This window comes from Podarcis vaucheri (genome assembly GCF_965113315.1).
Source record: "Podarcis vaucheri genome assembly, chromosome: 7".
In the NCBI taxonomy this organism is placed as follows: domain Eukaryota; kingdom Metazoa; phylum Chordata; class Lepidosauria; order Squamata; family Lacertidae; genus Podarcis; species Podarcis vaucheri.
Window position 1 is genome coordinate 34,016,622 of NC_138765.1, and position 27,616 is coordinate 34,044,237.

Here is a 27,616-nt window from a genome sequence, read left to right on the forward strand (position 1 = left end):
CAAAGTGGTCTGCTGCAATTTGGGCTTCAAGCTTTGAATGAGGGATGCTGAGCTGGAGAATATATGTTCTAAGTCTGGGTTCAGGTACAGCCACACACACCCCTATCCGGCCCTGACACTAGTATTTCCTTGATTTATACGGATGGGGCAAATTCCCCTCTGACTCCTGAGCAGACGGGCTGAGGGACAGTGTAAGCTGTCTACTGTGTGAGCTCTGAGCAGATATTTCAGAACATAGAAAGCTGACATATGCTGAGTCTGACCACTGGTCCATCTAGCTCAGAATTGTCTACACTAACCTTTCCATGGTTTCAGGCAAGACGTGCCCTTGGGTATTGAACCTAAGACCTTCTGCATGCAAAACAGATGCTGTACCACTGAGCTACAGCCCTTTGCCTGGGCCAGCTCCACAGTTGACCTGCCCTGCAATCGGAAAATGGCCCTCATGTTTTGCATGGACAGGATTACAAAATGAGTATCTAAAAAAGAGAGAGAAAAGAGTCTGTGTGCAGAAGTCCAGAAGAATCAGGCAGAAAAGTTATTTGAAAGAAAAGAAAAGGAATAGGCTGTATGGGGAGGTGGGGATAAGCTGCATACCAGGCCCTCCTGATTGTTTTGATCAGATAACACCTGAAGGTTAAAGAGATTACAGCACTGGAGCTGGAAGGGGCAAGGATTCCCAGGCGCCTGTTGCTGTGCTTGCTGCTGTTCCTGCTGCTGCTGTGTGAAATTGGTATTCATCACAAGCAGCCGTCTAGACGCCTGGCCTTGCCAAAGGATTTGCTGAGCTCCTTAGTGGCTCAGATGACATGCACACAATTATCATTGCAAAGCCAGAATGCGACTGATGACCCTTGTGCTGGCCAGTGAGATCCGTTTGTGCAGGCCTCTCCCCCCCCCTTATCCCAGCTGCCACTTCATTACATCCTAAGTTTAAACAGCTCTCATTCTCCTTATGCCATGGAAGAGTGGGGCATTTGGCACTGTTTCAAGTGGATGGGGAGGTTCTAGGGGCCCCACTGTAGGGAATGAGACCCCAGGGGTGAAAAAACTGGGCTTTATTTCAACCTGGTCAGAGACGCAGTTTGGCACACATACACATGCATGCATTTGTGTACACATGTACACAGCCTGGGAACCTCAATGCCACTCATCTGGAGGTTTAATCCAGGGCAAAAAAAACCCCAGCTATCATCCCTCACCCCCATAGTTATGGCACTGTGAGACCCTTACAGTGTACTTTGTGTCATTTGCTACCTATATGACACTCCCTACCGAGGCGCTTATGAGAATTCTTCCCCAGATGTCCATTCCTGTCTACTGCCTGTTGTCCATTTGAACTTGGTCTGGATTTTTGTGTCATGCGCTTGAACTCTCTCTTTTGCCTTCATTTGCCTTTGAGACCAGATACTTAAGCATCATACAACCAGGTGTAGTTCTGCCAACGCCACTTCCAGATCTGGAATAGGACAGATCTCCTTTCACTTCATTTTGGGAATTTGGATGTGGGTTGGGGGGGCAAGGGAAACCCACAAAGCAAAATAAAAGAATGGGGCAAAATGATTTGGGCAGCAATAGGACTAGGGTGGGAATTAATTTCAGCTTGTTTTTACAGGTGGACCTACTTAATTCATACTTTCCTTGTTTAAAGGGAGAGACATGTAATTATGGAGAGTTCCTTTTTTCCTTTCGAAAAAGAAAAGAAGAAAGAAAAACTAAAGAAGCTCGTTCTGCACTGCAGCTGCAAGTTCCTTCTTCCCCCGCCCCCCCCCCCAAATTGTTTCATGGTTGAATCATGACCAACACAGCTGCCCCCTAATTTTTATTTGCCTGCAAATAAGGTGCTGAAGCGGGGCCAGCTGTTTCAGACCCCACCCCTTTCTTTGGAACTGCTTAATCATTGGTCAAAGTTGTTGGGGAGGCAAGGAGAAGGAGTGGATTATCTCTACCACTTGTATTGATCTATATTTTTATTCCAAATTTTGCAGTCATAGCATTGCTGCTTCATGTGCTTCTGGGGTGGGAGGTTGTGGATAGGCAAGAAGGGCTACTTTTGGAATAATCCAATTAGAGAAGCAAAAAACTCATGTAAGGTGCAAATGATGGCACACCTCACCATTTCCTTCCCAGCCCTCTCCTGCGGAGTTCCCAAAGCGCCAAAGAATGGGGTCGTTTTTGGCAAGGAATATACAGTGGGCACCAAAGCAGTCTTCCAGTGCAAGCAGGGTTTCCACCTTCAAGCCCAGGAAACATCCAGCATTGAGTGCCTGACAAACGGGCAGTGGAGTAATGGCAATAACCCTCTTCCATGCGTGGGTAAGTCCCCTTTTATGTATTGTTTCCCTTTTGAGAGTTATATGTTTGTTGAACTAAACATCTGGCATTATTTAAGAATAATACAAGAGCTCTGCTGAATCATACAAATGGTCTGCGTAGTTCAACATTCTGTTTCCATCAATGGCCAGTCATTCCTTTGGGAAGACTTGAAGAAGGACATGAAAGCATAAACCTTCCTTTGTAGTCTGTTAAATCATCTGATGCTCAAGAATAAGGAGATTCCCTTTTCAGTTTGCACAGCCAATTACCTCTGATAGACCTACCCTTGCTTGCCATTTGTCCTCCTCAGCATCTGGTCTGGATGTATATTTCCTCCAATCACAGAGTTTCCAATAAGCTATTCATCCATTTAGCTATTTCATTTTCCATGTTTGTTTGTTTGTTTGTTTGTTTGTTTAGAACTTAAAAGGAAACAAACCCAAACTTCAGACAGAAAAAGGTTCCCAGTGCATCTTACAAACCATTAAACAATGACAAACTATCAAGTGTCACATGGATAGCATTAAATGGTTGGAATGAGGGTGCAGTATCCTAATTGTGATGTGTTGCCTTTTGCTCCCTCCAAGCATCCCTCTCTGTGACCAACTCACAACTACTTTCATGCATTGCCAAATATTTGAGCTCAGTAACAGTGGCAGAAGCAGCCATTTTGCCTTACTTGTAAGCTTCATCAGGTCACAATACTGGTCAATGTTCAGCTGTGGTGGTGGGTCTTTGGTCTGGTTTCTTGCAGGTAATTTTGTTAATTTTGTTTTCTTCTCTTTCCATGGCTGGTGCTCAGCGGTTAGCTGCCCTGATATTGGCAGCATTGCTGTGGAGCATGGTAGATGGAGGCTGATCTACGAGACCCAGTACCAGTACAATGCACAACTAATGTTGATCTGCGACCCCGGGTACTACTACACAGGTTACCGTGTCATCCACTGTCAAGCCAATGAAACCTGGAGCATAAGAGAGCCCAAGCCAACCTGCAGAAGTAAGCTAGCTGCCACCTTGGCATTTTAGCTGCTCAGAAATGAGAAGATAAAGATAATGAGGGATGGACAAATATGCTGCAATGTGTTCCAATATTCATTTGCACTTTCATCTGGTATATTCTGTTTTGCAGCAAATAGTTGATCTCACTCAGGTGTTCCATTTCATTCATTAATGCAGAAATATATGTTATGCAACACACAATGGATATTCATATTTCATAGAATCATGGAACTGTAGAGTTGGAAGGTACCCCAAGGGTCATCAAGTTCAATGTCTTGTAATGCAGGAATCTCAACTAAAGCATCCATGACAGATGGCCATCTAACCTCTGCTTAAAAACCTCCCATGGGAACCCATTCCACTGACAAACAGCTTTTACTGTCAGAAAGTTCTTCTGGATCTCCTTTCTTGTAACTTGAATCCGTTCTATTGTGTCCTACCCTCCAGAGCTTGTTCCATTTTCCATGTGACAGCCCTTAAGATATTTGAAGACGGCTGTCATTTCTCCTCTCTCATCTATTCCTCATAAGACTAGTTTTCCAGACCCTTGAACATATTGGTTGCCCTTCTCTGAACACATTCCAGCTTGTCAATATCCTTAAATTGTAGAACCCAGAACCATAAACATTATTCCATGTGTGGTCTGGCCAAGGCAGAATAGAGCAGAACTATTACTTCCCTTTCAGCCATCAATAGATATCTGCAAATCAATTATCACCCCTCCATGTTCCCTTTCATAGTTAATGACCGTGAAACCTAACCGTGTCTAGTCAGAAATAAGCCTCTTTGATTCAGTGATGCTAACTCCCAGGTAAGTGAGGTTAATATTGTAGCCACTCTCTCTACCTTAGTTTAACAATCTCATTCCCCTCACTCAGGCACCAGGGAAGGGTGGGGGGAGAAGAAAAGGAGAAGTTTAATTTTAAAATGAGTTTTTAGAATGAGCAGTCAAATTCAGATGGTTCTCCCCATTTTGACAAACAGGCTAGGACTTTGAGGAGCAGAGATAAAATCTACAGGTAACAAGGGATAATTTATTTTCATATGTAAAGAACAATAATGAGTGATGCATTCTAATGGTTTTTGAAATTCACAATAAGAAGCAGAAAAAAGACCGTCATCCTAACCCCACTTACCTGGGAGTACGCGTCACTAAATTCAATGGAATTTATTGCTGAGGAGACATGCTTAGGAGTGCAGTCTTAAGTGCACATCAGCTGCTTTTGGCAGCAACCTTCAGAAACTGGAATAGTGTAAATAACATGCATTGCAAATTAGTTTAAATATCTATTTACCTGTAGGCATAGCAGGGGTTTCTAATACAGCCCACAGTGTCATTTTCCCCCAAATCACCCCCAGATACTCCATGATATATCCTAGGTGGGGCAAGGAAAATTAGTGGCTGCAAAGGATTAATCAGGACCCCTGAAGTGCACTCCTGGTTGTTCCTTGGCAAGCAAGATGTCCTGTCAGTACTGAACAGTTACTTGACACATACAGCAAATCCTTTGCCTGCATGGTTGGATTGCATACAGGCAAAGAAAGCAGCAACCACTGAGCATCTGATCAGCAGTTGCTGCAAACCCCACTTCATTTGCCCCTGCGGTTTGATTTCAAACCACACAGACAAAAGAAGCATAAGAGAAACACTTCCTTTGCCTGTGTAGTTTGAAAGCAACCTCCCTGCTTTCATTAGTCTGCACAATTTGATTTCAAACCACAAGAGCAATGGAGAATGCTTCACCTGTCATTGTGATGCTCTGCCCACATGTCAAACTAGCCCATAGGAATTGGGAGAGGTCTGGATTGAGCCTGCTGGGCAGATCCAGTTCCCATTCCTGTTCTAAGCAATAATTTTTGGAGTGGTTGGTCAAGCTGGAGTTCCTGAGCAATTGCATAAGTGAGAACAAGCATTGACCATTCAGAGCAACTTTCATTTTATAGACAGATATCCCCCCACACACACACACACAAACACACCTGCCTTTCACAGTGATCCATGTTTGGGCAAGGGATGCCTTTCATTGCTGACAGAACTGGTCACTAAAAGTGCCCCAGCTCAGTCTTCTATAAGCACTGCTTTTAAAAACAAATCAGAGGGTCTAGTCTGTCACTCACACCAAGCTAACAAGAGCAGAAGCTGTGACAGCTGTCTTGTAAGCCCTGACAAAAGTGTTGTGTTTTAAGCTCAGCATTTATGAAAAGTGTTGTCATCCCCTCTCCCCGCTGCCCTCCCATAAAAAAGGCTTCTCATATATATATATATATATATATATATATATATATATATATAAACATTTCCTCACTTTTGCAAGGACACATACTGTACTGCATAGCTATTCTAGCTTCCCCATTTTGTGGTGGGATAAATGAAGCCAAACCAAACTGTCAAGTAGAAATTGCTACTTAAATTAAAAAATCAGTTTACTATCCCAATCCCCATGAGAATCTGCACAGAAGCATAGCTGAGTGACAGGTGAGCTTTTGTGTAATGAGTAGGAATTGGGGGTGGGGAGGATTTGGTTCAATCGGCATTTTAACTGTGAACTGAAACACAGCTAGTCTTTGAAACTCTCACTTCTCCAAATGTTGCAGTGCAGTTCTCCAGCCAAAAATTGTGTACAGAAATTCACATTGCCCTTTAATATTTAGGGGAAAGTATGCATCAAAGTAGGGACGCGGGTTGTGCTATGGGTAAAACCTCAGCACCTAGGACTTGCCGATCGTATGGTCGGCAGTTTGAATCCCCACGGCGAGGTGCGCTCCTGTCATTCGGTCCTAGCGCCTGCCAACCTAGCAGTTCGAAAACACCCCCGGGTGCAAGTAGATAAATAGGGACTGCTTCCCAGCGGGAAGGTAAACGGCGTTCCGTGTGCTGCGCTGGCTCACCAGATGCAGCTTGTCACACTGGCCACGTGACCCGGAAGTGTCTGCGGACAGCGCTGGCTCCCGGCCTATAGAGTGAGATGAGCGCACAACCCTAGAGTCTGGCATGACTGGCCCATACGGGCAGGGGTACCTTTACCTTTATGCATTAAAGTGCACACATTAGTGAAAAGAAAGCATTATATTGGGGAGAAATTGCTTTGCAAAAGTCTGTATATTATGAAAAACGCATACTAAAATCCTGATAGTTTTTTTGTGGGGACTTTTTAAAAAAGCAAATTAGTGAGTGAACTGAATTTCAGATTAGAAAAATGAGAACCTGAAAGGAACAAAAATTAGCAGGTGCATCCATCCTTAATAGTGAGCAGGGTTCATCACTCCTTTGCCGATTGCTGTGGCATAGATCTTGAAGAATATGCCTCTTTTTCTTTGAGGTCTTCACTCTACTCACTCTACTCACAGGTGCCCAAATCTGTCATATTAAAACTGTTCAGTAAGTTTTTGCCAGACAGATCTGTTTGTTGATTTCAAAGAATTACCAAGCTGTAAATACAAGAATTCTTGATAAGAGAATGCTCTCATTTGTAGGAAATTCATGTCATAAGATGAAATGGAAGTCTTACAAAAGTATTTTGCACTCTGGATAACACATTTTCCATATAATTACTGCTGAGATTGGGGGGTGGGTGGAGATTTTGGCAATTGGATGGTGTGTGCACATTTTTGTCCTCCTTCCCTTTGTCTCCCCAATCCTCAGCTCTGAAACAACAATATTCCACAAGCTTATTTGGTTTCTGGTCCACAGGGCATCTACAACCTTTAGATGATCCAGAATGTCATCTGTTGATCTCATGGGCACATGGACCAAGTCAGTAGTTTAGAAAATGTGCATCTAGTAGCAAATTTTTGCCGCTTTTGAACTCTGTACATACTAGGCAGAAATGTGGACATCACCACTATGGATTCATGTGGTCAGCAAGCCAGGAGTTGTGCTATGACAGCCTTCACTAACTTGGTGCCTTCTAGATGTTTTCTAGTACAGTGGTACCTCGGGTTAAGTACTTAATTTGTTCTGGAGGTCCGTACTTAACCTGAAACTGTTCTTAACCTGAAGCACCACTTTAGCTAATGGGGCCTCCTGCTGCCGCCGTGCCACCGGAGCATGATTTCTGTTCTCATCCTGAAGCAAAGTTCTTAACCTGAAGCACTATTTCTGGGTTAGCGGAGTCTGTAACCTGAAGCGTATGTAACCCGAGGCATCGCTGTAAAGCTCTCACCAAAAAGCACAACTGGCTAGAAATTGTAGGAATTGTAGTCCAAATAACCAGAGAGCAAACAGGGTGCTGATGGCAGTGCTATGATAACACTAAGATATCAGTTTTTCATAGCAGTGGAGTATTTTTTGAGGAAAATATAGGGCTAAGGGAATTTATTTTCACGTAACAAGTTATAAAATGGCATGTAATGTTGGTTGTGCTATATTAGATTGGCTTCAGTTTTAATTTGGGGTTTTTTGTATTCCTAGCTATGCTGCACTGCTCCTTAATCCTAAACATTATGAGCATTGCTGGGGGTTACTACCAGTGTATGGAGCCTTAAGGGGTGTGTGTGTGTGGAGAGAGAGAGAGAGAGAGAGAGAGAGAGAGAGAGAGAGAGAGAGAGACTGACTCTCTTTGGATTGTCTGATTAGCTCTGTGTGAGCACTAATTGATTCCAAAACACAGACTAAAAATAGCTGCGTATGCAGTGTCTCATTTTGTAATCTGAGCTGTAGAAGAACTTTGGAGGGAAATAACCTTTGATCTGTATGATGGGACTGGTAGAACAAGATTATAATTAAGTATTTTGGTGGCATCACTAGCAGTTTCTGTTTGGGTGTACAAGCCTAAGGTTGCTCTGGCTCTTTTAAACTTCTGCTGCAAATTGACAGCTACCTGCAACTCATTTTATTTGTTTTCCTGGTCTACCTACCTGTGTCTGTGTATGTAAAAAAACAATACGAGCTTCTTCGGAGATCATAGGAGATGAATCCATTAAGTGTAAATTGTGGACTACAGCACACCGCACCAGATAATTTTCGTATTCTGTCAAGAGCTTTACACCACAGACATGCAGACACATGGACATTTGTGTGCACACACATAACCCATTTGTGGCGCCAACCTTAGTCTGCAAGAAGCAGAATATAAATGTTTTGCTAATTAGATTTTTTAAAAAAACTTGTGTGAAGCATTTTTCGATGCTCAATATGGTAGAAACTTCCTGCAAAAAAATCATTATGTAAGCGATCATTAATCCAGCTTTGTGAGCAGAGTATTCCTAGCAGGAGACCATTGCTTATTATTTCTACCCAAGTTGCTTTGTCCTTCACTCGGATGTTTCTCCTCTCCCTCCAGTTATCTCCTGTGGAGATCTGCCTGTACCACCCAATGGGAACAAGATTGGGACCCTAACCATTTATGGTGCTACTGCCATCTTCTCCTGCAATACCGGTTACACCTTGGTAGGCTCACGTGTGCGGGAGTGCATGGCAAACGGCCTCTGGAGTGGATTGGAAGTGACATGCCTAGGTAGGTGCTTGAGTAATGTTTTGCTGCTTTTGAGCCGCTAAACTGAACGTTGTTTGTAGCCCTGATGAACACCATTAAAGCTGTATTTCTGTGGCATGTAGATTTAGAATGGAGGCTGCAAGCTTAAATCAAGCCAATAGATGAATCAACTGAAACATTGGTTGATTAATCTCTGGCTGCCATTGCTAACCAGCTGGTATCTGAAATGCTAGATTGGCATGCACAATAAAAGAAAATATGTGTCGCTTTTCTTACTTGCATTACAGTATTTAGTTTATTTGTTTGTTAGATTGAAACATACCTTGAACTTCCTTTATTATCTCTCCCTGCTGGGAAAAGCCAGTGAATGATCTTAATAAAGCAACTAAGAGAATTGTCGCAAATCTCTGCAGTCCTTCTGACTACCTGATTGGGATATTTCTAACATTCTTGTGAAAGAACGGTTGCTTTGAGAATTTCTCCCCAGATGTTGGGGTTACCTGATGTTTATCCTTGGAGTGGCATCAATTTATTAATGATAAGTTAATGATATCAGTCAGATTCTTATTGTTTCTAGCCAATAGGCATTATAATAAAAATTAAAAAACAAGACAATCCTGGAGTAAGTTCGACATAACAAGTTTGGGAACTGCAAATAATCTAAATTTAAAATGAGAAAGTTCCCCAAATCGTTTTGACTTTTTAAAAATAAATAAATAAATCCATTTGACACTGATTTGGGGAAAAGAAAAAGTATGGTTTATGTTTCTCACTGCTAGCATTATCTTATAAGTAACAAACTACCCTACATCTGCCACAGATGTTTTAGAATATTCTTCTAATTCTTTTTAATTCCAGCCTTACATCTGATTTGCAGGTGCCTATCCCTCTAGTATTTTTTCTCTTAGGGGTAGCGTCCCCTAGATATTTTGCAGTCCCATTGCCACCATCCCTGATCACTGCCTACACTGGTTGGGACTGATGAGATTTGGGAGTCAGGAGTCAAGCAACTTCTGGAAGGCACCACAACTGGGTACCCACACTAGTTTAGCACTTTATGGTCTACCTCTGCAAAATAAGCTCAATTTTTTTTCAAAACATACCCCAGGATTGCAATTATTTATACATTTTTACCTCTTGATTGTAGTAAAAAAGCAAGCAGTTTACAAAGAGATATTAAAATTATTAATAAAAACATCAAGTATAGGTTCAGAGGACCATATGCTGTTCTTAGGGTAAACCAGTAGCTCTGGCTGATTCCCCCCCCCCCCGGTTTGATCTCTGCCTAGCGGGTCACTGTGGCGAACCTGGCCCCATCGTCAATGGCCAAATAAATGGTGAGAACTACAACTACCGGGGCAGTGTGGTGTACCAGTGCAACCCTGGCTTCCGACTCATTGGGATGTCTGTCCGGATCTGCCAGCAAGACCACCGCTGGTCTGGAAAGACTCCTGTCTGTGTGCGTAAGTATGTTGCTATCTTTACTATAGAGTTGTGTGTGGTGCAGTGCATGTCCCATCAGAAAGGGGCAACAGGCAGGGTCAGCAGTGTTGGGCAATTTGTCAAGGAAACCAGTGGGCCCACTAGCAGGGGCCCTGCTGGACCTGCATTTCGAAGGGGCAGAAAACTGTTCAGGATTTTGTGAAGTGGGGTAGGTTTACCATTGTAGAGATGGGGAAGAAATTTGGGTTTACTTTCCATCGTGGGGTAAACCTACCTAATTCACACTTCAAACATGAACCAAAATGCAGAAGTCTTTCGAAATGTGCACCTCTCCAAATTTCGCAATTGCATTTCTCCAACCAAAAAACTACACAAGAATGCAGGTATTTGGGGAAAGAGTGCATAAAGATGCATGCACTCATAGAAATATTAGGGAAAAAACAGGAATATATTAAGATAAATTGCTCCCTAAAAATTGTAGCATACAAAAGAAGTGTAGCAAAACATATATGTTAGGAAAAATGGACACCAAGGCATTGGACAAGTGGACTTTAAAAAAATTAGCATGCTGATGCAGAAACATTGAAAACTGAATTTAAGATTGGAAAAATGAGAAACCACAGTTGGCACATCTGTGCATCCCTACTGGCAGCAGTGGTGGCAGCAGAATAATTTCTTTCCCTTTTTATATTTATATTTTTTAAAAGATCAATTTTGGTTTAAACTCAGTCACTGCTCAAGTGCTGCTCAGAGTAGAGCCATAAAAAATAATGGACCTAACTAAGCCAAGTTCATTAATTCAAATGAATCTACTCTGAGTAGGACTGACATTGGATAAGTTATGTTATGCTACTGTTTATTTACATGCTACTTTTGGCTGAAAAATCCCCCCCCCGAGGCAACTCACAAAGAATAATTGCAAATAACAAACAATGCAAATGTTAAAAATTTAAAAAAAATGAAACTTTAACATTTCAAAAGTATTAGAAACCCAAATACCTTCCGTTCCTACCAAAAGGGCAAAGAACATTCCCTATTTAAAAATGTTAAGAAAGAGCAAAAGTAAATACTTAAGCATCAGCGGTAGGGCAAAGAAGGGGGAAGAACTTGTCCTTTGATGGTTCCAGGGGTCTCTCCCCTGCAGCAATCCTCTGTGCTTGAAAAAGTTTACGCATAGCACCTCGTTACGTTCTGTCCCCTGTCCGAAAGCACCCATACTTCAGCCACACAGCAAGGGCGGACTGGCTAACATCTCAGCTTTCTCACGGCAGCCATAACCTGCGGTCACCCTGGAAATCCAACGAATGGCCTGACGCAAGGCAACCAATTCAACCTGAATGATGTGGCCAAGTTTGTCTGCAACATTGGTTACCGCCTGGAAGGGACATCCAAGTCCCAGTGCCTGGCAAATGGCCAGTGGAGTAATGCCCTTCCCATCTGCCGCAGTAAGTCAACCTTCTCTTCTTCTTTTCGTATTCTGTCTTTCTGTCTGCATTTGTTAAACAGGTGTAAATTGATGTCAGGGCAAAAGCATTTAATTTCACATATCCGCTCATGAGGTCTGGACTGGTGGTGACAGACCAGGATCAAGAACTTGGGGCAGTAGTGGACCCAGCTGTGAAAAAGGAACTGAAAATAAAACTGCCAATATATCAAAATGCCATTTTACAGATCTATAGTGTGACTGCATTTGGAGTACTGTGTACAGTGCTGTTCACCTCACCTCCAAAAGGCTATTCTAGATTTGGAAAAGATTCAGAAAAAGGACAACCAATATAATTCATGAGAAGGAATAAAAAGCAGATCAGGGTGGTGGTAGGGGACCATCCTGGTATCTCAGGGGCCTGGAGTCTTGTCCCCCCAGACTATGCAAAGGAGAAGGGGGACAGGGAGGCCAAAAGAATGCAGGAGCAAAGGAGGAGAGTAAGGTCTCACGTCTGAAGCTGGGAAGCATCAATGTATTTCATAAAGAATATGCAGTGCATTTTTCTCACAGGAGCACAAAAATGAGTGAAGTATATTTAAAAATGGATATTAAAACCAACTGAAAGTGCCCAAGCAAATACTGAATAGCTGACTTTTGACAGAATATATAAATGATGCAGTATGTAACTATGGTGAAAATTGCTTTACCCTTCCAGGTTGTGAAATGTACATATTATGACTTACATGATGTTGCATAAATGTTGAGCAGTAAATAGCTTGAGTTGTTCGTGACATTTTAAATAATTTATACTTTCTATTTAAAAATCTGATATTTATGGTGTGCCCATCTCTTCCTTCCTTCCATCCTCCCTCTGGACCAACTTCTTGAAGAGGTGCACAGCCCCCAACCCCCAACCCTGGTGATTTTCAGGAAGGGCTGAGAGTTGTTCTTTTTTAGGTGGGGGGTGAGTTTTGCAGATGGTTAAGAGATCAGGAGGGATGCTTTTGCATTTTAATTGGTTGCTGACCAGTGTTTAATCTACTGATTATATCATTGTTCCATTGAAATTTGAATTGTTTTGGCAGCTTGATTTGTAAGCCACCTTGAGGGTCTTTGGATAAAGGGATGTGTAAAAAAAAAAATGATTGCAGGAGGGATGAGTGCACATTTTCAAAGGTCATGTCAGCCAGGCACAAGTGGAGATATTTCCTATCTCAAGGCCCCTCAATGTTGTTCCTGTTATTCAGCCCTCCGGGGCTATTCTATCAGCTTGTAGCATTATATATTTTATTAAAGTTCACTTCTCGAATTCCCACCCTTTTGCCTTTCCCCCATCTTGGGCACACACACCCTTCCCGTCTTTTGTCTCCTTCCTTCCATATCCTTGTCAAATATTCCACCCACACACACCTTGACAAGGTCTTTTCTCTTGATTGGGGTTGAGGTTGGACCCCAATCCTGGAACAATCCCACTGGCAATGTATATTATAACCCTCCATTTCTTTTCAGGATTGGGAGCTCTCTCCCCCGTGAATGACCGTATTTACTTGATAAAAAAATCACATTATAATTAAACATTTTTCCAAAAAAAACAAAAACCACCACATTAATTTCAATGCATTGTGGAAAAGAAACCTAATTTTGGAAAAGTATTGTGTAAGAATTTAACACCCTTTTTTAGTTTTAAAAGAATATTTCCCCCTTTGTTACACCCTCTGTTTTTCTTTTTATTTATTTTTTCTGTGATTTGCTTGCAGTTGTAAACTGTACTGACCCTGGGCACCTGGAAAACAGCGTCCGACAAGTGCAACCGAGTGGGCCTCACAGATACAGCTTTGGAACAACTGTCTCATATCAGTGCAACCATGGATTTTACTTGCTGGGCACCCATGTTCTTTCCTGTCAGGGGGATGGCACTTGGGATCGGCCCCTCCCAGTGTGTCATTGTAAGTTCTTCAGTTTCCTGTAGAGGCTGAGTTCCCTTATGGTGGTGCATGTTTTGAAAATGCCCCCCCCTTTTCTGAGATGGTGATCTCCCACTGCCACATACACATCATATTATAGCTGACCAATTGAAATGTAGATGCCACCAACCAACCCAAATATTGCTAAGGAAACTGGAGTTATTTGTTTAGTTGGGTCAAAGCCTGCAATGCACATTGGAAGGTTTTGACCAAACTTTCTCTGATGGATCTACTTGGAATACAGTGTTTGAGATTTTATCCAATTAAGATTCATGAATAATAAGAATGGTGAGCGGAGGAATATTTAGCTGTTTGATTTCAAGTAGTTAAACCTTTCTTAAAGTGAAGCTGACATCATAGAATCTACACATTAAAATGGTTTAGGTGAGTAAAGAGATAAGAAAGGAGATGCACAACTGAGTGGTGAATGTTGAAGGTGATTTGCAACAAACTCTGGATAAGCAATCCTTTAATAATAATAATAATAATAATAATAATAATAATAATAATAATAATAATAATTTTTTATTTATACCCCGCCCTCCCCAGCCAAGGCCGGGCTCAGAGCGGCTTACAAGCAATAATAAAAACAAGATGAATGATTACAACTTAAAAACAAAACTAAAATACAACATTAAAATAATGGAACATTAAAATATTAAAATGTAGCCTCATTGCAGGAGAAGGAAAAGAAAAAAGAAAATGGGGGGGGGGAATCAAATTGGCTCCAAGCCAAAGGCCAGGCGGAACAACTCTGTCTTACAGGCCCTGCGGAAAGAAATCAGATCCTGCAGGGCCCTGGTCTCATGAGGCAGAGCGTTCCACCAGGCCGGAGCCAGAGTTGAAAAGGCCCTGGCTCTGGTTGAAGCCATTCTACCTTCCTTAGGGCCTGGGACCACTAGGGTGTTGTTATTTATGGACCTTGAGGCTCTCCGTGGGGCATACCAGGTGAGGCGGTCCCGTAGGTACGAGGGTCCTAGGCCGTGAAGGGCTTTAAAGGTCAAAAGCAGCACCTTAAATCTGACCCTGTACTCCACCGGGAGCCAGTGCAGCTTGTAAAGCACTGGATGAATATGCTCCCATGGCAGAGACCCCGTGAGGAGCCTCGCTGCAGCATTCTGTGCCCGCTGGAGTTTCTGGGACAGCTTCAAGGGCAGCCCCGCATAGAGCGAATTACAGTAGTCAAGCCAAGAGATGACTGTCGCATGGATCACTGTGGCCAGGTCGGGGCGGGAAAGGTAAGGGACCAACTGCTTGATGCGGCGAAGGTGGAAAAATGTCGCCTTGGCTGTTGCTGTAACTTGCGCCTCCATGGAAAGGGAGGCGTCAAGGATTACACCCAAATTCTTAACGGAAGGCAATGGCACTAACTGGGCCCCCTCAAGAGAAGGGAGTTGGTCCCTCATCCCCATACCATCCCGACCCAGCCATAGGACCTCTGTCTTCGAAGGATTTAGTTTCAATCGGCTCCCACGAAACCATCCAGCCACAGCTTCCAAGCATCTGGTCAGTGTGTCTGGGGCCGAGTCAGTGTGGTCATCCATCAGCAGATAGAGTTGAGTGTCATCAGCATATTGGTGACAGCCCAGCCCAAAGCTCCGGATAATCTGGGCAAGGGGGCGCATAAAGATGTTAAAAAGCATCGGGGAGAGAATTGCGCCCTGTGGCACTCCACACACCAAGGAGTGGCGTGACGACATTTCCCTCCCTAGTGCCACCCTCTGTCCCCGACCAGAGATAAAAGAGCACAACCAGTTACGGGCTATGCCCTGTATCCCCACGTTTGCGAGGCGATGGTCCAGAAGATCATGATCGACCATGTCAAAGGCTGCTGACAAATCTAAAAGGATCAGCAGCCCTGACCCGCCTCAATCCAGTTGTCTACGGATATCATCTGTTAGGGCAACCAGAGCCGTCTCCGTCCCAAAACCAGGACGGAAACCGGACTGAAATGGATCTAATGCCGATGTTTCCTCCAGAAACCTACCAAGCTGTTCAGCAACCGCTCTCTCAATTACCTTACCCAGGTATGGAAGATTTGAAACTGGGCGGTAATTGGATAGGTCTAAGGGATCTAATGAAGTTTTCTTTAAGAGTGGACGCACCACTGCTTCCTTCAGTTCCCCTGGGAATGTCCCCGTGTCAAGGGACAAATTGATAATTTCAACCAGGGGGGTCCGCGCAACATCTGGACACTCCCTAATCAGCCAAGACGGGCACGGATCAAGGAGGCAGGTGGTGGGCCTACCAACTTGGAGGAATCTATCCACATCAGTAGGGAGTATCCGATCGAAATGGTCCAACACTGGACCTGAAGTCAGTCGAGGGGCCTCCAGTTCAGTTACTGTATCTAAATTGGCAGGGAGGTCACAGCGGAGCAACAGGACTTTCTCCGCAAAAAAGCTCGCGAATGCCTCACAGCTGTGGGTCGAATTTGTGCTTAAATTTGGTTGTCCTCCTAAGGACGTTATTGACCTAATTATTCTAAAAAGTTGTGCTGGGTGAGAGCTAGCGGATGCAATGGAAGCTGCAAAGTAAGATTTCTTAGCAGCTTTCATAGCCATCTCATAGGCTTTCATAAGCGTCCTATAAGATGTTCTTGAGGCTCCGTCACGAGTCCGTCTCCATACTCGCTCTAGCCGTCTGAGATCCCGCTTCATTTTCCGGAGCTCCTCAGTAAACCAAGGGGCCCGGTTTCGACGGGGTCGCAGAGGGCGCTTAGGCGCGATCTCATCAATGGCTGCCAAGAGCCGGTTATTCCAGTCCTCAACAAGGTCATCTAATGAGTCGCCAGGAGGAGCAGGGTTCCGCAAGGCTTGTCGGAATCTATCAGGATCCATCAGTTTTCGCGGACGAGCCCAAATAGGTTCGCCACCCGAGCCGGGGAGGAGCGGGAAGTCAATCTTGGCTTTTAAAGCATAGTGATCAGACCATGGCACTTTCACAGCGGGGAGCATGATCACATCTATGCCAACCCCAAAGATCAGATCCAGCGTGTGGCCTGCTTGATGAGTGGGGCCCAAAACAAACTGGGAGAGCCCTAGTGTTGCCATGGAAGTCACTAGGTCCAGAGCGTGTGAGGAGGGAGCGGCATCGGCATGGACGTTGAAGTCTCCCAAAACCAGTAGGTTTGGGAACTCCAAGGCCCAGCCCGCCACCGCCTCCAGCAGATCTGACAGGGTGGCTGCAGGTGTGCTGGGTGGTCGGTACACCAGCCAGACAGCCAAGCTCTCCTTGGTGCCCCACACGAGACCAACACATTCAATGCCCGAGATCGCCGGTGATGGCAGAGCTCTGAAAGAGCAATCCTCCCGGAATAACAACGCTACTCCTCCCCCCCGACCCACAGTCCGCGATTGATGGAGGACAGAGAAACCTGGGGGTGTTATCTCATGTAGGGAGACTACTTCGCCTTCCCGTACCCAGGTCTCCGTCACGCAAGCCAGGTCAATCCCCTGCGAGACAAAAAAGTCACGCATGGTGGCAGTTTTGTTGCCTATGGACCTGGCATTGCACAGCACCAATGACGGAGGTGTGTAATCCTTGCTCTCCCTACCCACATCCCTTGGGATGGGGCGTAGATTGGAAGGGGTTCGAGGATCACTGCATCTCGAAACCCTTCGCCGATAGAGATATCTAGCCCCACCGCCATTCCTCCCTAGCCCTTCAATTGTGGAGATCCCAGATCCCATACTAGCCTCCCCAATAGATGGGTAACATCCCCTCAATAACAAGTCATCCTTGGGCCAGGACTCCTGGGTCAAAATGGTATGGGAAAGAGGTGGAGGTCTAATCGGGTAAGTATCCCTAGAAGATAAAACCCAACCAACCGCACCCCAAGCGGGGGGGACAGTCCCATGGTGTATTTAGTATTCTCTACCCATCCCCTTTTGTTTTTTTGTGTTTGGCCCCAGCTTTGGGCAGCGTATACAACTTCTCTTGGTGGAATTCCTCTTCATTATCCCTCACTTCTGAGGGTTACCTGGCCTCCACCCGTATCAGTCATTTTGCAGGCCCAAGGGAGGGAGAACTTCAATCTCCTCTAATATTTCCTGTAAGTTACAAGGGCGAGGAGTAATTAGTCACTGAAGATGATGACCAGAGATAGAATCATAAAACTGTAGCATTGGAAAGGAGGCAAAGAGCCATATAGTCCAGCTCCCTGGAATGCAGGAATCAATGCCTGTATGACACTAGAGAAGTTTGCGTGTTTCATAACTTAATAGCAACAGCAACAGATGATGGAGAAAAGGCAACTAGCACCTTATGTTTCTCTGTGTGATTGCCTGGCAGGGGCAGAGGGCTACTTTTGATGCCCAGGCTTTTGAGACTTCTCAGCCTCCTCCTCTTGCCTACTAGAGCTGAAATCAGCTGTAGTTGCACACAGTTGTAGAAGGTGTGTAGAAGGTGAAAGCTGAAAGTATCTCCAAAATTTAATGTATGGAACCCATGTATACATATAAACCCCTGAAAAACTGGACCAGTGGATAGGATTTAGGAATGGATAAATCTGTCTTTTTTCAGTCTGTATCATGTTCACATGTTTCCCCTGTAACCCTGTCCCATTCCATTTCTGCTCATTTTTTAAAAAAAGTATATCCATACGTATTCTTAAATGTGTAATATCTACCGAAAATACAGATTTAGATGTGTATTTCAGTACAGATTAACTTTTGAGTGAAGCACTGCAAAATAGCAAAGTTCGAATTTGAACATTTGTCTAAGAGGTCCATATCTTGTCATTTAATTCACAAAAATCCAGGTCCTCAACCATCATCCCTAGTAGAATTAGGGGGCAATGGAGACAAGAGCAGCCCTGCTTAGACAATATTTTTCATCTTAGGACAGGCACTGGTTGCACCAACAAATTAGAAAATCATTACTGCCTGAGAAAAGTTACCAACCAGGACAGCCCAACAGCTTTACATTTTTTAAAGCTGAGATGGTCCAAAGTCTCACCCCTTTTGAACAAGTTTTTTTTTGGGGGGGGGTTAGTTTTATTTTTCCCTCTCCCTTCTTCTCCTCACGTTAAGCAGTTTTTTTAAACACACGTGCACACATTTTTGCACCTTTTGTTTCCCCCATGTTATCAGCATGCTACCTTGCCACTATGTGCAAACCATGGGAAATTGATAAGTGAATCCCACACTGGTATTCTTAAGGGTGATGGGTAAATATTGGACAAATGGGATTAAACAACTGCTCTTTGTAAAACTGAAGCAACCAGCAAGCAACATTTCTGGGGAAATGTGAAGATTCCTACACATCTGAGAAATTTCAGTGAAGTGAAAGGAGTTTTGATGAAACTGGAGCAACCTCTCAGAGGTTGCTGTATACCTGAGACCTGCAGAAAACACTAAAGCAGGTTATTAGACAAGTCCTGCCTCTCACCAGCAACATATATGACCTTTTGGGAAGCCTGGAATTAGTGAAGAATATCTCCACACAGTGGGGAAATTTTTGAAGATCTGAAAGTAGAACCACTCAGCAATTTTACCTAAGGCAAAATTCTGAGGTGAATCTGGAGGTTTGTGCTTGGCGTTTTATATGCAGGGTGTTAAAGTGATCGTTGGGATTACAATCAATCAATAAGTAAGACTAACAATCTTTATCAGGGCCTTGATGGGTAGGGGAAGGGACTGCACAATCCCATTCTGGGATACTGCCGGGGAAGGGGTGTTGCCTTGGAAGTTCATCAGAGGCTATATCCTGTTCCGGGTGAAGTCCATTGAGAAAGCAGGAAAAGTGGAGGAGGCTTTGAGGCAGGGGAGTGGAGCCACAGACAGCTTCAAGAGGAGCTGGGAGAAATTCATGTTCGAGCCTGCCCTGTTCTGAGGAAATATACAGGGAGGACTGGGAAGGCAGAACCAGTGGTGTAGCATAGTGGGGGCCACAGGGGCAGTTGCCATGGAGCAAAATTTCAACACCAAGTGCTGCCTCAATACTGCTGCATGCTTCCCTCACTGGGTTCCATTGAAAACGGCTTCTCCATGCGAACCAGGATGTGACCTCTCCAGACAATAGACTGACTCTTCTTTTCTTACCTCTGTGGCTGGGTGATGTGGATGCTGTTAGGCAGTTGAATGTGCATGTGTATTCCGTGCCTCCCTCCCTCCATGCAGACTCGGGCACTGGCAACCCACACTACACCGCTGGGCAGAACAAGAGTTCAGGCACAAAAGCAGAACCATGGATAGCTTTGAACAAAGCAAAGCACTTTTCAGGGTTGATACAGGCACTGAATGGCAACAGATGGGGATGCCACTCCAGCAAAGGTCAATAGCTACCTGGAAGGAATACACTGCAGGCATGTCATGACTTCTAAGGCTACCTGCAAACAGAGAGCCATTAGTACTTAAAGTGGCTGCACTTGATTCTTCAGATACTGACTGAGGTGAAGCCGGGGATTCTTTGGCTCTGCTGTAGGTTTGGAAATGGAGTCCTCAGAGCCTTCTTTTGATTGGAGTGGTCTTGACCTACCATCATTACAAGAGCCCTAGCTTGAGCATATTTTGAAAGTGATGCCTCCGGGAGTTTCACAACAGATTGAGGAAGCCAGCAAAGCAAAAAGGTCCTTTCCCTACTGTAGCAAACGTAAGAACCAGCCTCGCCTATCCCAACAGCCCAGAACATCACTTAAAAAAAACAACCCTTGAATGCAAACAAAAACAAACACCCTAAAAAACTTAGAAAGCTGGAAATTCAGGAAGTACTTATTTATGTTTTCATACCAGCACTTTTCAGTGGCTTGTATGTATGTTTGTGTGTGTTGATAGATAAGATAGATTAGATTGAGAGAGAGAGAGAGAGAGAGAGAGAGAGGCTGTGCCCTCAGGCTTAAGGTTGCTGACTTAGAAAAGCTGAGAGAGGGGAAGCTGTGTAGACGAGGCCTTCAGAGACCTGCTAGGGAGATTCCACTCCCACCGTGATGGCTCAATTGCTATTACAGTGAATGAAGAACCCAGAAGATGGTGTAGTGGAAGAGAGAAATAATCACTTGGGACTCATTTTTTATCTCCTGATATTCTCCCCATTTTTCAAGCGGGGAGCCTTCTCCTGCTGAGGATACACCTCCAAAGGAATTGCTGGGAATTCTAGTAGGACCTGTAAGAAAATGTCACAGGGTTGGTTTTTTAAGGAACCTTTATTCTATTTTTAACAGAAAATAGCAGCAAGTAGGCAACAATAAAGAGAAGAAAAACATACAGGGAAAAGGGGGGAGGAGAAAACAACAGTAACCTGTGCCTTGTTCCAAGCTTGGGTGTTTTCTGAAAGAAAAGGTACAGAGACAGCATATGGCAATCAGCTATAGGTATCAAACACCCCCAAACTTGTAGAGGTTATTGTTGAGAGAAGGTGGTGTATGCTGTGCAGGATATGAAAGAATGTCATACCATATAAAAAGAATTTAGAGATTCTGGTCCCTGCCTAAATTTCAGATTATGAGTGATTTTCCTCCCATCTGTCCAATATGAGTCCCTAAGCCATTTTCCACTGGGTTACGAAAACAAGGTGAGCTGCTAATATCATATAAGTCATAAATTCCTTTCATAATGTGCTAGCATTTTCATCATCAAATACATTTAATACCATCAGTTGAGAGCAACCTATAAGCCATTCCACAGAAATTGTACACATTTCAAAGTGAACCCGAGCCCATAACTGGTTTACCAGATAACAGTCCCACCACAGGGACAAAGTGGTGAGCAAGACCACTATCAGAGTAACTTCAGCATGTGTCCTCTAATAAAGCTGGATCCAATTTTAGTGGGTGAGTTTCCCATATTTTGTTCTGGTCTTGAATCCAGATTATTTTACCTACATCTGACTTTTACATAATCACATGTAAAAAACAACAACAACGACCCCAACAAATTTGATTAAGGAGCAACCGATTTGTCTGATTGTTATTAAAGAGTAGTTTTAATTATTAGTGCTTGAGTAGCAGAGTAGAAATCCTGTAAAGGGGTAGAGACCTTTGACTTTCCAGTTCTTAAATTGTGCTTCTCTACCTGATTGAGAAAAGAGCAGATGGTATGCTATCGGAATTACCATAGAAATAATCCATGCCAATTTAATCTGCCATTTTTTCCCAGACTTGTACTGTGCTCTCTGGAAATGGGCTTGATAAAATTATTTAGCCTTTTTGAGTGTATCAGTTGAAAAGTTAGTGCTTGAAATGAGGCATTGATAATTAATTTTCTAATCTACCCATTGCCTGTCCCATTCACCTTAAGCAGTTGTAGAATGTGATTTGCTGCTTTTTTTTAGTGGTAGCCAACTGCAGGATACCATCAATTTCCATACCTAAACAAAAGGGCCATATTGTATTTTATCTGCTTGTAACTTATCAGTGGCAGGTCATGTTTCTGTCTCGGAATCTTGGCAATGAGAGTGCTAAGATTCATTTTTTTGTGTGTGTCACAAATTTATCTCTAGTAAGAGAGATCCCCCCCCCCAAAAAAAACCCTCAAACTATAATAGCCCTAGATATTACTGCATTTTTTGGTTTGGGGTTTAGGCTTCAGTGTGCTTTCTCTATGTCAGAATGATTGACAGGAACGTCAGGTAAATCTGTTGCCCACCAGGTTATCAGAAAATTCACATAGCCAGGCAGATCTGAACAGGGGAACACCACCTCATCTATCCATAGCCCTGGAGTTTAGATTCCTCTACTCATCTATTAGGCTGGGGAATATTTCCGGCTTCCATTGCTCAGGCATGGTTTAAGCATAGAGTAAGGCTTATTTGGAGGAAGACCCTGTCTAAGGTCATGGGGAGAGGCATTTGTAGTGACTGGCCTCACATCTACCAGGAAGAACAAAAATGTACAAGTAAGGCAAAATTCCTGTTTAAAACCAGTTGGTTCCAACAGCATCAGTTAATGGCTGGCATCCACATGTTTATATAAGGCATTTCAAACGGAGTTAATATATCTAATTTTTGTGGTAAGGGAGAGATTATTGCTACATTCCAGCAATTTCTAGTTTTAAAAGACCCTGCTCAGGAAGGTGAATTATGCATTTGTGAAATCTGGCACATTGTACGTTGTTAATCCTTAGAAGTGCTGTCGCTGAAGCAGGTTTTTAGCTTAGATGTAATTCCTGGAGGATCAGTTATTAAATTATTTGCTACAGCATGATTTCTTGCGTTGGCTGTCAGAGCATTGGTCTGGAAATCTTGGCACGGTCTCACTCACAGCTCAGTGCCAGGGTCTTAAAAGACAAAACCAAAAATGCTCATGTAGGCAAACACTTTAGTTCAATCTTTTATTTGTTATTAAAAAGTACATTTTGCATATTCCATCTGGATGTTGCTAATAACATTTTTAGAACCCATCAAAAATGGGAGAGGGGATGGGGGACGCTTCCATGGCTAACATTCCTTTCATGTTAAGGGCCCTTCAACTTGAGAACAGATTCAATGACTCTTGCAGAAGTTAGGATGTTTGTCAATAGCCAGCCTACCACCCTCTAATTGCTGGGATAATATGGTGATGCTGCATGGCTTTTTAAAAGCAGTTTTAGACTAGGCAGCACTTGGGACCTGCCTCTGTTAATTTCTTCAAGAACAGCAATCTAACTGGACAAGTGCAAATGAGTTCACACAATCAAACAGAATAAGCAATCATGTATGAACATAGGGAGCTGACTTATACTGGGTCAGAATTGGTTCATCTAGCTCAGTATTGTCAGCACGGAAAGGCAGCAGCTCTACAGGGACTCCAGCTTTCTCATCCTTACCTAGAGATACTGGGGATTGAACCTGGGACCTTCTGCATGCAAAGCACGTAAGTTGTCACACCATGTTGGTGATTGGAAAGTTTGGGACCAGACCAAAAGGAAGCAGGCTTGCACCTAGCCCAGGACTGATGAGAGATAGACCCAAATCTCTTCCTTGTTGGGACATTAAAGCAGGCCTTAGGCTTCAGCTCCCTGGTGATGCCCCCATTTCCATATTGCTTTCCCTAAACCAGAATGAGATGCTAGTGTTGACTGCACCATTTCAAATTATAGGTCAAGGGAAGGGTGCCAAGTACCATCCTGTACAAGTAGCTTGCCAGCCGCTGAATCCCTGTGGTTACTTTTCATATTCAAACTATTTTAAATTGTTTTATCAAACATATAATACATGAGACCAAGGGACAGACAATAGAAGGAAATTCTAATTAGAAAAGTTCATGAATCTGCTTAACAGAGAAAGTTTAATTAATAATTATCTCAACAATAAACTAAGTAGTTGTAATCTAATACTTAAAAATGCAATTTTAAATTGTTAGGATTAAAATGTTACATTTCTTTAAAAGCAGTTATTCTAATCTTTTGTTCATACATACAGAAATTCAATGTACGAACTCTAAGGGAATCATAAACTGGAGATTAAAATAAAGCTGCAACCCTAAGCACCCTTACTTGTAGTTTAACTCTGTCAAAATCAATAGGATTTTCTTCAGAGAAAGTATGTTTAGGATGGGAGTGTTAATGTGAAATATACCATTATTTCTCTTTTAGAAATAAAAATCTATTTCCACCCAGTGCATTTTGCCTCCCTTTGCCCAATAGCTTCTGGTGCTTGTACTGGTGTTGCCAGTGGCATAGACTAGCCTGAAGGGTAGTCATGGCATTAACACTTGGCAACCTGGAATAGTTGCCAGGGACCAACTGCCCCAGCAGGACCCACCAGAGTTCACATCTGATGTGGACCCTCCATGCTCTGCAGCTAGGGCTGTGAGCTACCATTTTAATTTCCCAGAATGCCCCCTCAAATTTGGAGCCAGCCTTTTCTGAGAGCTAAGACAGGACAAGCTGAAACTCCTCCAAGACATATTCTTGCCAGGCATATTCTATGCGTCAGCCCATTTGAGCTGAATACCCCACATTTTTTAAAATAAAAAAATGGCAGTGTCATTCAACCCCTAGAGCTGAAAATACAAGCCGAAGCTGGGTATGAATTATTTCTTGATGGACTGTGCCATTTTATGTCGGGGTTTGAATACTTCTATCCATAAAATAATCCCTTCAGACATGGAAACAACTCATCAAGAGGAAGGTCTAGGCTAGCCTTCTCAGTGTGCTAGTTTTGCATATGTAGGGAATAAGTATCCATACATTATTACACACACAAACACACACCTGCAGTCTAAAATGGCACAGCCCACCAGCAGATATATCACCTTCCGTTTGTGCTCATGGCTTTAAGGACTAATAACACCATCACATCTTTTTCTTACTTTGTATATTGAACTATGGTCAAATCAGTTTTAATTCCCATATTCACTGAACTTCAGGATGTTGGCATGGCCTTCTAAGTGGCCTGCATGGACTTTTGAGTTTCTGTTTCCACTGGGTTGAACTAGATGATCCTTTGGGTCCCTTCCAACGCTACAGTTCTATGAGTCTATGTTTTCAATCCATTTTAGGAAGATGCGTTGGGCAATGTTGAGGGAGGCATGAGCTGGATTTCCCATTGAAACACAAATTGAAATCCACCGGAAATGTCAGCTCAGGTTGGGCTTACCTTATGAGAAATGGTTCTATCAATTGACTACATTTGGGTTAGGACTAAAACTGCCAACACTATTGACGAGGTGGCTTTCCAGTTTGTGCCCTTTGAATGTGCTGGAAGGCTAATGCTGTGTCTGCTCAAAACCTTCTTGTCCCCCTCCTGCCTTGTTTCAGTGGTCTCCTGTGGCCATCCTGGATCCCCACCCCACGCCCAGATCTTGGGTGAAGTCTACACAGTTGGCTCTGTGGTGCGTTACAGTTGCCTGGAAAGGAGAAGCTTGATTGGCAATTCCACCCGTATGTGTCAGCTTGATGGGCGCTGGAGTGGGTCTCTCCCTCACTGCTCAGGTAGGAAGACTTGGCCACATGGCACAGTTGACGCTAATGATGGTTTTATTTATTGCCTCCTTAAATCGCAAGGTCAGCAATTGCAGTTGTTGATTTCTGCCCTGCTTTTTTATCCAAGTTGGCCTTTAGAAAAAAATATAATTGGGACGGTTGTAGACAAATAGATGGATGGCTTTGAAATTGAATGTTGACAGAAGAAAAAAATCATCCATCTGCCATCTGGAAAAAAATGAGGTGGTTGCACAGAGGTGTTGTGTGAAGCAGTTCAAAGTAGAAAGAGCAGCTGGGGGAATGGGCAGGGTCTTCCCAAGGAGAAGCAGACCTTTGGAAAGTGGGCTGAGCCATTTGCCAAATGTGAGAGCAAAATAATTGCCCTTTGGCTTAGAACTGTGCTTCACCTTCATTCTATTTCCCACAGTGGCCTGCCAGCTTATAGAAGCAATGTGTTGCCCTTGGCCTGTAGCAGCTGGTACTCAGAGGTCCATCTAAACAAGGAGGGGAACCATCAGTTCAGATGGGCCTTCTGGGGCTTGGTTTCCAGTGCCTCTGGGAAGCTTGTAAGCAGTGTAAGCAGTGTACAAAGAACATGGCATTGCCACCCCAGCATCTGGTAAACATGTTGTAGGATGTCCTACATGTTGTAGGATGCAGTGAAGACAATTGTGATGAAAGGGGAGATGTTCATTCCAATACAGCTTTCCCCCAACCTAGTGCCCTGCAGATGGTTTGGACCACAACTTGTGTCAGCCCCAGTCAGGACAGAGAAATGGGGAGGAGAGTAAATGAAGTCATGTGATAGAATATATTGTTAGTGCAATTACAGATACATACAGATTAGTTACAAGAGGGACTAGGGGGGGATTATTCAGATGCTTCCCAGAAAATGAGGGTTTCCAGGAGGGACTTGTATGGGTCATGGGTTGGGAGCTCGTATTCCTCCCATCAGCCTGAGCCTTAGGCAGCAACATGCGGAGGGGCACAGGTTTGCCAAGTCTGATTTAGATGCAACTTGTGTAAAAAGAGAAAAAGAAATGAAAAGCCTCCCTGCTTGTGGCTCACTGTGATCTTTATTCTGGCAACGGCAAGCGAAAGGCCTAGCCTCACAGCACAGCTTGGGGAGTTGTGGGCCTTCAGATCACTTTCTGATTCTGTGAGCTCCCACACCAGAGGATGCTTTTATTCCTTGTTTGCAAACAAGTCCTTTTACAAAAGATTTTAAAAGTTCCCATTAGGTGTTTACATGAGATACGGATAGTGCAGAGCTGCTAGGGAGGTGCTTGTAGCCCAGTCACAGAGCTAGTTGGTGGAAAGAGCCAAGAACAGATGGTTGCCATGCCACAAAAGGAACAGGCTCATCTCCATCTCTCAAGGCAATCCCGCAAGGTGGCCTCCTTGGCCTCCTTGCATACCTCTGTACTCTGCGAGCAAATGGCTCGCTGGCTCAGTGGTATGTCTTTTTTCTTCACTGGATTCCCAATAAAGACAGCAGCTCTGAGTCAGTGAGGACAACAGGTGGCTTTGAAGCATCTTGTCATTTTCAGTTTGAGGAGACCAGAGCTGGCAAACCGAATGAAAAAATACCCAAACAGCAACAGCTGTTGCTGTGTACATCTGGCTGAGATTGTACTCATAGCTACCCAAGGGTGTTCTTACACCTGATGATTCAGCCATTGGTGTGTCATTTCCATCCTTGTGTATGTACCATGTGAGCATATAAGACTATCAGAGAATTCCATCAGAAACAGAAGTGGAAGTTTCCACTATTTGTGTTTTTGTTGCTGGACTGGAACAGAAATCAGTATTCACTCACAACCCTTTTGTAAAAGCCCACAATTGATATGTAATTAATGGCTTTTTTGCATTGTTTTCATGTTTTATTTACATTGAAATGAATGTAATGATGTTAAATAATCGTATAAATTAATAGCTTCAATAAATCATAACATAAATTACAGTGGTGCCTCGCAAGACGAAATTAATTCGTTCCGCGAGTTTTTTCGTCTAGCGAATTTTTCATTCTTGCGAAGCACGGTGTCGGAAAAGTTTTGGAAAAGCTTCAAAAATCACCAAAAACCTCAAAAAAGGCTACCACACCGCGTTCTATGAGTTGCTCCTCGAAGTCAAGTCGCAACTGTATTAACGGTGTTAAGAAAAAGGAAACAAACTTGCAAAAAATGCAAG

At 43.5% G+C, this 27,616-nt stretch overlaps 2 protein-coding genes across 13 annotated transcripts in view; one reads left to right on the top strand and one right to left on the bottom strand.

The window, feature by feature from the left end:
• The window catches only part of CSMD2 (CUB and Sushi multiple domains 2), a 492,929-nt gene that overhangs the window by 442,139 nt on the left and 23,174 nt on the right, over positions 1-27,616 (top strand). For 11 of the 12 annotated variants that reach the window (XM_082233177.1, XM_082233182.1, XM_082233183.1 and 8 more), the window contains 7 exons: positions 2,131-2,316; positions 3,119-3,313; positions 8,598-8,771; positions 10,040-10,213; positions 11,465-11,638; positions 13,377-13,565; positions 25,262-25,435. In XM_082233177.1, coding sequence (XP_082089303.1) covers positions 2,131-2,316; positions 3,119-3,313; positions 8,598-8,771; positions 10,040-10,213; positions 11,465-11,638; positions 13,377-13,565; positions 25,262-25,435 — 1,266 coding nt within the window. The remainder of the gene's footprint in view (positions 1-2,130; positions 2,317-3,118; positions 3,314-8,597; positions 8,772-10,039; positions 10,214-11,464; positions 11,639-13,376; positions 13,566-25,261; positions 25,436-27,616) is intronic. The other variant, XM_082233181.1, reaches the window with a different exon arrangement.
• On the bottom strand, positions 14,788-17,135 carry LOC309538004 (uncharacterized protein). The gene is made up of 2 exons (XM_082233216.1): positions 16,115-17,135; positions 14,788-15,859 (listed from the first exon to the last, which is right to left on the bottom strand). The coding sequence occupies exons 1-2, from the start codon at positions 17,060-17,062 to the stop codon at positions 15,452-15,454; spliced, it is 1,356 nt and encodes a 451-aa protein (XP_082089342.1). The 5' UTR covers positions 17,063-17,135; the 3' UTR covers positions 14,788-15,451.